The sequence below is a fragment of the Guillardia theta genome (assembly GCF_000315625.1).
Source record: "Guillardia theta CCMP2712 unplaced genomic scaffold GUITHscaffold_212, whole genome shotgun sequence".
NCBI lineage: Eukaryota > Cryptophyceae > Pyrenomonadales > Geminigeraceae > Guillardia > Guillardia theta.
The window spans coordinates 56,405-65,679 of record NW_005434464.1 but is presented as its reverse complement, the minus strand read 5'-3'; the positions used below and the strand labels follow the sequence as shown (position 1 = coordinate 65,679).

Below are 9,275 nucleotides of genomic sequence, written 5' to 3'. Positions count from 1 at the left end.
TGAAAAACAAGAATTGCAGAGGAAACACTGTTCAGAACCCCTACATTCTAGTCACCTATTGCGGTATTTCACAGGTGGGTCATATCACCCCACCCGTCGAAAGAATCGATCCCAAATACCCCTCAAGGTCTCATGCACTGTACCTCTCCCTATCCATACCCCGTACTTTCACAAAGAATCTCTGTCAAATAGTAGGGTCATGGGTCATACCCCACCCCCTTTTGGTCCTCCCTCGGCCCCCCTTTTCTTTCCGCCCGCCCTCACTCGCATCCTCTGTCGCCCCACTGCCATGCGCCGATCCATCCTCCTCCTCTGCGCCGCCGCCGCTTGCTCCGCATCCCAGCTCCGCCTTCGAGGAGGAGCTCCTCCTGTCTGGAAGGACCTTGTCAAGGCTCCAGGTTGGTCCTCTTGATCTGTCCCCCAGCTTTGTCCGCGGATCCTTTCCGAAGTTTGTCCTGAATGTCCTCCCCCGAAAATCCTCAGCTCCTCCATGTGAAATGCGATGTTTCTCACTTTCTCTTGCTATGTGTGTCGTGTTGCCTGACATAAAACGCGCAGCCGTCTTGGACTCTGGCTACTCCACCGACAACAAGCTCGAGATCACTTCCAAGTCCGGACTCAATGGAGGAATCGGCCTCAAGACTACCTTCCTCAGGAACGCTGCTGACAAGATCTCAAGCACCTTCAAGGCCACCACCAGCTACCAGGGTGTTGACATCGAGGCAAATCTTGATGGATCTGGCACTATCAAGGGAGAGGCTAAGGCCGACGTTTCTGGCGTGAAACTCACCCTGGGAGGATCCCTCAAGGGAGGATCTTCTATCAAGGACATGCCGGCTCCCAGCGTCGCTGCTGAGTACAGCAAGGGAGACCTCACCTGCAACGCTCGTGTAGAGGGCAAGAACTTGGAGGCCGGTGCCGTGTTCCAGGCTGGAGACGTCCAGGTTGGAGGGTTTGCCACCTACGACTCCTCTGCGGGAACCCTCGGAGATCCCACCATCGCTGCCACCTACAACGGAGGAAACTTCAAGGCCAGCGCCGTTGTCAATGGCCTCAAGGGCGACGATGTGCAGGCAACCTACACCCAGTCAATCAACTCAGACCTCGATGTGGCCGGAACCTTCTCCACCAACGGCAACAAGTTTGCCCTCGGTGCCTCGTACAAGGTGGACGCTGGATCCTCAGTCAAGGGCAAGATCAACTCCGACGGCATCCTCAACCTTGGATACAAGCGTGAGGTCGACAAGGGCAGCGTGCTCAACGCTGGCTTCCAGGTTGACACCAACAACGTTGATGACCGTCACTTCGGCATCTCCTTGGCCATGAGCACATAAGAATCTGCTCGGTACGTTGTAGCCCAGAGTTTTGATGAGTGGCTGTTGCAAACTGTACATTTTTCCTCTCTATTTTGTAAAAAAAATACAAAAACATGATTTAATGCAAAAGACCGATGATGTGGATGCTGGGAGCATTTCACCTTTGCGCACTGTGTGTACAACAAGACAAGAACATGATTTAATGTACAAGATCAATTTCTGGTTTGAATGCGTCATAGCAATTCGACACTGAAACTCTCCATCTCGCGGTATTGCCGCGCTAGAATCGTCTCTGTCTCGTGCAGCCGCTGCTTGTAGTCGTTGAGCTGCCCTCGCAGTCGCTTCTAAACCTCCAGGTCAGCTGCTCCCCTCCGCTCCCCTCCGCTCCCCTCCGCTCCCCTATTTCTCTCCTCCCTTCTCCTCCCACTCACCTCCTTGGTCTCCTTGGCCTCCATCACTTGCCGCATGCGTTGGTTGAACATGCGCAGCTCTTCTAGATAAGCTTGCTTGACCCCCTCCATCAGTCGCCGAGACTCGTCCTGCTTCCCGCCCTCACTCTCTGCTACACTCAACTGTTCCACCATCACCTTGATGGTCGAAACTTGCTGACTGTGCCTTCCCACCATATCCTGAGAGTGTGAGGATGACGGAAATGGAGGAAGACATGGAGTAGAATACCCGCACTCTCTCGCACACGACGTCGAGCTGGAGCTGGTGGGCGTCCACTTTGTTCACGAGCTCTTTGATCTCCTTTCTCTGTTGTGTTGCATCAGCACGGAAGGGTAGGGGGGGGGTTGACATGCAAGCAGCCGACCTCAAGGCGGCTGAACCGTCTGTGGGAGACGAGGAAGGAGTTGTGCTCGTCATTGAGCCGGTTGATCTGCGAGAGGATCAGGTTGCAACCAACGCGGCTTCTCCATCCTAACTTCATCCTCCGCCATCTGTTGGGCTCTTGAGTTGACTTCCTGCGTTAGCCTTGACCTGAGCCAGTGGTCATGCCACATTACGGCACTTGTCATGCACGAAGCATACTTGGCGTCGTTGAGCTCCTTCATGGCCTGGCTGAGTTCTGATCGCAGATGCATCAACTTCTTCTGATGCTCCTCCTCGAGTTTGCTGAAGCTCAAGTCAAAAATGAGCATCTTTGAAGGCAAAGAGCAACAATCCGCCGCAGCAATTGTATGAAGATTGAACTATTGGAGAGTGAGAGATCAAGTTCTACATCCAAACCTTCTGTTTGCTTCCAATCGAGCTTCAAAGTCTTGTTCAAGTTCAACTTCGAGTCTTTTCAGAGCATTCTAGTACGGACGGCATGAGCACAAGGAGGCTGAGCAACCAACCATCACCTGCTTGTCCTCCTCATGCTCCTTCAGCAGCTTTTCCTTCAACTGATACATTCTCGTCATCAGACCGCCATGTTACAACGCACCTACATCTTCCAGTCGTTGCTCGTGCCTCTGCTCCATATCGTCCATCTCGTTCTCATGAATCGCTCGCAACCGCTTCTCTAACTCGATCAAGTTTTCTTGCGACGACTCCTTCTCACCGCGCAGCTTTTCTTCCCACTGCTTCCTTTCCTCCTCTTCCTTTTCCAGCATATCCTGCACTTTTCTCTCAAAGAAACCAAAAAATCGCACACCCTCAGCACCTGGACTTGCTTCATGTGCCCAAGTTGCATAGTCTTCAAGTTTTCAACATGTTCACGTTTCAGATCTGAGAGCTCATCACACTAGCGGCAGAACTTTCTTCAGATAAAACCATCGAGAATGCTCTGCTTTTCTGCTTCCAACTTTGAAATCTCCCGCTCCTGAAATCAGACACTCATGAGTTGAGCTCGTCATGCAAGAGATCTCTACATGCTTCTCCTGCTGTGTTTGCTGGTTGATGATCAGCCTGTCAATGTGGAGTTGAATCTCTTTGAAGTCAGCCTGTCAGCAGCTTGTTATCGTGAGGGGAAGCAGTGCAGAAGAAAGATACATTGAACAAGGATTGAGTCTGAGTATGAGACGAAAGTCTTGTCATGATGTTTTCATGAAGCTCCTGTGGTTGATGGTTACGAATGAAGTCAGAACAAAGTCTCCTCTCTACCTTCACTTGAGCTTGCAGCACCAACACAAAATCATACAGCTCTGCCTTGGGCGTCCCTGAAACCTTTTCAGGCAGAGCAGAACCACGGGAGGAAGAAACTGCGACAGCAGACGAGGGAGTGAAGTTGGGACAGGGCGAGGTAAGGGCAGGCAGCCGCGACGTGAGGATTCGAGAAGGTCAAGAAGAAGAAAAGGTAATAAGGCGAAGAAGCATTCAAGGGCGGAGAAGATGATGAGGAGGAGGACGAGGAAAGGATGGCAGATGAGGTGTTCGTAACCGATGGTGGTACCAAAGAGAACAGCAAGGAAGGAGGAGAGGAGCGAGGCTCGAAGCTGGTACCGGCTCTATCAAGAGCTCCTGCATGGCTGGTAGGAGGAGGGCCTTGTGTTTGTCGCCTCACCCGCCGCTTCGCCTCCTCGTACTCGGCATTGCTGAAGCTGCGCATGCCCGTCGGAGACGCCAATGGAGGGGAGAAGGTGAGCGTATGCAAGGGTGGGGTCATGTGGGTCAATTGAGGGGGTAGGGTGGAGGTGAATTCAGATCGGGCTGGTGAATAGAACACAGACTGAAGATTGTTATCTAAACACGCTCAGCATGCTATCCTCCTGCTCCTCCTGCTCCTCCTGCTCCTCCTGCTGAGTTCGCTCCTGTGACTAGTTGGGCCTGAATGATCGAACGGGGTTTCCCTGCCCTTGCATGTTGTCACTGGTGTTGTTGGTCATCATTGTAGGTTTGCCAGCTTCAATTGCCTTTGGTCGGAGGGCTGTGGCTGAAATAAAAAATCATTTGAAAAGATCACTTTGACAACAATGATTAAGATTGCAAGAATACGAGGGATAACAGTGATGATCAGAACGATGAGGATGATGTGAGTTTACCAACGAAATTGTGTCGCATCCATCTCCTTTGGTCCAGAAGGGCGCACTCGTCTTCTAACCTTCTCTTTTGTCTCGCTTCATGTTGCAACTTCGTATGCAGTCCGATATTTGAATTCTTTTCTACCTCCAGTTCCTTTTCCAGAGCTTTGATCTTTGCTTGCAATATATTCACGGCAGAGACCTTAATCAACTGTTAGTTTGCAGAGCTCGTACTGCTTGTACATCTACTGTCACCTGTTTTGCATGCATTTCTGTCATAGTAGCTTTGAGCTTCTGATATTTTTTGCCAAGGTCATCAAATTTTTCATGCTCTGCTTGGATGCGCAATGAAGATTGGTCATCCCAAAATTGTAGAGCTCTGAATAAACTTCAATTCCTCTTAAATCAAGTTTGACAAAGCAAAACCTTGCACTCAATGCAAGAATGGTTGAGGGATCATAGCTAAAATCATCTCTCAACTTTGAAAGAGAATATAACACATTTCCCACCCGCAAAGTGCCATAGAGTTCTGTCCTCGGATATTTGGAACGCATGTCGATACGTCTTCATTGGATAAGGAACATTCACAAAAAGTGCATCTTGCATTGCGTAATATCGCATCGGAGCATGTTGAACAAAAAGCATGTCCTAAACCCACGCACACACAATCATTACAAGATCTTGTATCGGAACATTTGGAATTTCGTACCGCATGAGGTGATCAAGAATTCCGTTCCAGTCATATCCGAACGGCAGGAGGGATAATTGCATTGCATTTTCTGTCCAGGCTCCAAAGAAACAAGTATAAGAACCCTGAGCTAGAAGCATTCTAGATCATCATCACATCTTTGGTTTACTAGCAATTCCAACTTGCGTCAAGCACATGCATTGAATGTCTTCCTTGCTCCGCACGTTTTTGTTTGTTACACTTAAAAAATCTCGAAAGAGCAGATACTTTTACCTGAAAACAATTAAGAAGAAATATGCTTCTTGTATCAAACAAATCCTATCCCGCATTGTTCAGTCTTGCATGTGACTTTGCAGTCCTCTTCTCTTGCATGCCATTTGTCGCGCCCTGCTGCACAAGCCATGCGTCGAAAAGTTTGTGGCTTCTACTCCCGCCAAAACAACTCGATCACCCCACCCTCCCACTTCAAATTGAAATGATGGGTAGGGGTTATCAGTCCGCAATAAGTAAAATTACTACCATTGTTTAGACTACCCCTACCCCTTCGTGGAATATGTAAGTATAGGGTAGGTGGTGATGAAGGTCTTGAAATCTCTACCAGTACCCCTGGTTCCATCATATTCAAATGCAACAATTCAGGGGTGGGTAGTGCGCCTCCATGAGTGGGGAGGAGGGATCAATGCAGAGCCCAGGGAGAACAGTTGGAGGAGGAGGAGGAGGAGGAGGAGGAGGAGTGCTGTAAACAGTCTTGATACTACGAAGACAGTCATATCATCTTGCATTGGAGATAGGAACAGAAGAGGAAAAGTTGAGGATTTCAATCTGAATCGCAGATGCATAACGCTATGAAACCGTGTGCTTTCTCTCTAGTGGGTTCATTCACTAGAAAAGGTCGCTTCCCATCAATATTTCGATTGTATGCTATGCCATTACAGACCCCTTGCTCGACCTGGAACCCACCAAAGGCCTTCATTGCCAATTCCATTGGCGCTTTCAGTATCTGTGTTAGAACCAGGGTGAGGTATTCAACCCCCATTCTGCCGCATCAGTCTGCCTCTACATTCCATTGCCGTCGTCAATTATCGGTCGGTCCAGATCGACGTCACGGAGAACAGCAGGAGCTGACTTACATCTACCAAAACACTCTATCAATCATCAAAGAAGCTTTAAGATCTACATTGAGCTCTATAACTTCTGTGAGAACAAACAGTCCAAAGATAGCAACAGGGTTTGGAAAACCGTCAGGCTTCATGCGTCGACTATCTCAGTATTTAGGTTTGTGCATATTTCTCTTTTGATCTTTCTGACAGTTTCTAGGCCCTGAGATGAAAACGATTTCGCTCGCGCTCTCAACATTGCTCTTGACTACTCCCATCACTCTCTTCTTTCCCTCTGCAGTTGGTCAGGTACGAGATCTACTGAATGTTGGCAACTTATCCTTCCTTAACTTCACTACTTTCGCTCGCGTCCCACGCAGCTGATTGACATTTCCACCAACGCCAACTCATCCGTATGCTGTGTCGTTGTCATCCAGTTGCTCATAGTGAGATCAGGTCAGCCCGCTCTTGGTTGCGGGAGCATTGTTTGGACTTTTCTTCATCCAGGTGGCTCATAATGCAGTGCTGTTGGTAGATGACGTGCTGCAACCAGGGAATATTCATGTCGATCAGAGACAGTTTGATGTCAATATCGGGGGAGAGGTTTGCTGCCAGGTGAGCTGCACTTTTTCTTGCGTGATCCTCGTCAGATGTCAAAGACGGGAATTTGTCAGATTGCGCACGGAGACATTTGCTGCAATGATGCGGCACGATACTTCCTTCTTTGATACCAGAAGTACTGGAGAACTTATTGGGAGGTCTGAATACACTGTCACGATTCCAAGAAGATTTGATGGATGTTTTTGCTCTGAAGACTATCAGGAGATGTCCAGATTGTCCAGAAAGCAATCACCAGCAACATCACCAACCTTTTGCGGTCTGGAGGTGAAAGAACACGCCTTATCTATCTGCGCTCAAAGTATTCTTGACTTGTATCGTGGTTCCAACAATGTCCTCAGGAATGGCCATTGGTTCAGTCGGTATGATGATTTACACTTCCCCACAACTGGCCTTTGTTTCACTACTGGTGCATCATAATCAAGGCTGTTGCTGTTCTCATCTTGCAGATCAGGTTCTGCCTTGCGGTGCAATCTTTGCTGTTGCTATCGGCCGCTTCATGAAGAAGAAACAATCTGAGGTGATCAGAAATATGTAGAATTTTCCTCTTAGAACACGTTCATCTCTCAGGTTCAAGACACGCTGGCACTTTCGATTGCAAAAGCAGAGGAAGTTTTTTCGAATATCAGACTTGTACGGCAGGTTTAGGTATCCCTCACGCGATGCGATTATTGTGATGCCTGTTTTTTCAGTTTGTTAGAGAGGATTATGAAACTGACAAATACAAGGAGTTGGTCGATTTGTCAAGGTGCTTTTACCGTTCGAACTTTGATTTGCATTTACCTCCAGCAATGTTTTTGCAGGGATCAATCGATTAGTGTAGGAATAGCAAACTCGCTCATGGGATCGTCGATTCACATCGCCTCGAACATTTCTTTGGCAGCAGTTCTCGGGTGACAAGAGCAATCTTTGCTTTCCCCTCTTGTTATGAGAAAGTGTACACACAGATATGGCGGGCACCTTGTCCTGTCCAGCCACATGACAGCAGGAGCTTTGACGTCGTTCCTGCTATACTCGATCTTCACGGGTTTGCTCTCAAATCTGCTGTTGTTTCTCATAAACTTCGTCTTGACAGGATTCAATTTCGGAGGGTTGGGGACAGTTTATGCAGATTTCATGAGGGCGGATGGGGCAGCCAAAAGGATCTTTGAGGTGATTGGTTGCTGTTGCTAGAAGAACTCTTCTTTGAAAGATGATGTTGCAAGATCATTGACAATCAGGCCCCGGCTTCAGCGAAACATGATGGTTGCTTGCAAGTGTTATGTGTAACTTCTGTGACGTTCTATCGGGAAGATGTAAACATATCGAGCATAAGGGGGCAAGTTGAGTTTCAGAATGTAAGCTTCAGCTACCCCAGGTACGCGTGCGTTAAACCCGAACTTTGCACGACTGAAAGTTTTCGTGATCAGCCGCGATGTCAAGATACTGAACAACATCTCACTTTCTGTCGGGGCCGGCCAGGCAACTCGCCATCTTCACCATTACACCCTCTCATGTTGTCGTGACTGACTGGCAGGTCGTCGGAGTCGTCGGTAGCTCGGGAAGCGGCAAGAGTACTTTAGGTGTCCTCCTGACTCGCTTGTACGACCCTCAGGTATGGCTGCGAGAGTCTCGAGTTTGTGTAAGAGAGCGAGACAGAGCGGAAAAATTCTCATCGATGGGATGGACATCAGTAGAATGTCTCCTGTCGCCTTGCGAACGATCGTTGGAGTTGTGCCGCAGGTTCCCTGTGGGTGTGGCGGTTTCCGAGCAAGCTCACAATCAATACAGGATGCAGCTCTGCTAAGTGGGTCCATCGCTGAAAACATCAAGTTCTGCTACATGTGCTTGCCTTCCTTCTTAGATCAGAATCTGCCAGGTACGGGAAGATGGCGGCAACGGACGAGGAGGTGGTAGCTGTCGCAAAAGCTGCGCATGTCGACGACTTTGTCAGTCGGTGAGAGACAGGAAAAGTTTCGTCCGAGGTCTTAGAAGGTTCAAATAGTTTTCCTCATGGCTACGAGACTCTCGTCGGGGATCGTGGGATTCAAATCAGTGGAGGGCAGAAGCAACGAATTGCCATCGGTGAGTTTGGGAGGCAGTGGGGAGAGGAAGGGATGTATGGTAGAGGAAATAGAAAGTTTACGAAGAAGTTAATGGAGGAAAAGAATCTAGGATAGAGAGAAACGTTTGAAAGCAGTCTGACTCTGTTGCTAGCTCGCGCACTGATCAAAGATCCGAAGATTCTTATCCTCGATGAGGTCCTCCCCTTCCCGTCTCCACCTCTCGACCACCACTTCCTCCTCCTCTATCCCTCCCGCATATTCCCTACTCCTGCTCCTGCACCTGCTCCTGTGCTTCCCTCCTCTCCCTCTGCCATCAACCTCTCCCTCTTCTCCTCTTCTCCTTCTCATCTCATCATCAAAGGCCACAAGCTCTCTCGACCACGAGAGTGAATTTCTGATTCAACAAGGTGCCGCTCCCTCCCACCCACCCGCTTCCTCTAACTTGATTCCAGCGCTTCAGGAGGCCTCCAAGGGACGAACGGTCCTCAAGATAGCTCACAGACTGGAGACTGTCTTGTCTGCGGTGCGACAACTATCGCCATTGCTCTCCTTCTAACACTTCCTCA

The 9,275-nt window shown here is 49.0% G+C and overlaps 3 protein-coding genes across 3 annotated transcripts; 2 read left to right on the top strand and 1 right to left on the bottom strand.

The window, feature by feature from the left end:
* Positions 1-271: 271 nt before the first annotated feature.
* Positions 272-1,432, top strand: GUITHDRAFT_166637 (hypothetical protein). Its single transcript, XM_005819669.1, has 2 exons — positions 272-398; positions 559-1,432. The coding sequence occupies exons 1-2, from the start codon at positions 290-292 to the stop codon at positions 1,332-1,334; spliced, it is 885 nt and encodes a 294-aa protein (XP_005819726.1). The 5' UTR covers positions 272-289; the 3' UTR covers positions 1,335-1,432.
* A 117-nt stretch (positions 1,433-1,549) lies between these two features.
* GUITHDRAFT_121099 (hypothetical protein) lies at positions 1,550-3,849 on the bottom strand (the record flags this gene model as incomplete). Its single annotated transcript, XM_005819668.1, has 15 exons — positions 1,550-1,660; positions 1,748-1,945; positions 1,995-2,072; positions 2,131-2,196; positions 2,243-2,297; positions 2,349-2,432; positions 2,547-2,614; positions 2,663-2,704; positions 2,750-2,917; positions 2,965-3,029; positions 3,075-3,123; positions 3,173-3,244; positions 3,294-3,356; positions 3,405-3,467; positions 3,805-3,849. The coding sequence occupies 15 exons, from the start codon at positions 3,847-3,849 to the stop codon at positions 1,550-1,552; spliced, it is 1,227 nt and encodes a 408-aa protein (XP_005819725.1).
* A 2,425-nt stretch (positions 3,850-6,274) lies between these two features.
* GUITHDRAFT_121098 (hypothetical protein) lies at positions 6,275-9,265 on the top strand (the record flags this gene model as incomplete). The annotated part of the gene is made up of 18 exons (XM_005819667.1): positions 6,275-6,355; positions 6,427-6,492; positions 6,554-6,661; positions 6,869-6,923; positions 6,967-7,026; positions 7,114-7,184; positions 7,235-7,306; positions 7,357-7,412; positions 7,468-7,557; positions 7,612-7,691; positions 7,740-7,816; positions 8,181-8,258; positions 8,387-8,454; positions 8,508-8,600; positions 8,649-8,728; positions 8,861-8,904; positions 9,071-9,116; positions 9,162-9,265. 18 exons carry the CDS (start codon positions 6,275-6,277, stop codon positions 9,263-9,265), a joined length of 1,329 nt encoding a protein of 442 aa, XP_005819724.1.
* Between the last annotated feature and the right edge of the window lie 10 nt (positions 9,266-9,275).

Coding starts and splice junctions, on each gene's coding strand:
- GUITHDRAFT_166637 (XM_005819669.1), top strand. CDS start 290: ATGCGCCGATCCATCCTCCTCCTCTGCGCCGCCGCCGCTTGCTCCGCA. Junction 399..558: donor GGACCTTGTCAAGGCTCCAG/GTTGGTCCTCTT, acceptor TAAAACGCGCAG/CCGTCTTGGACTCTGGCTAC.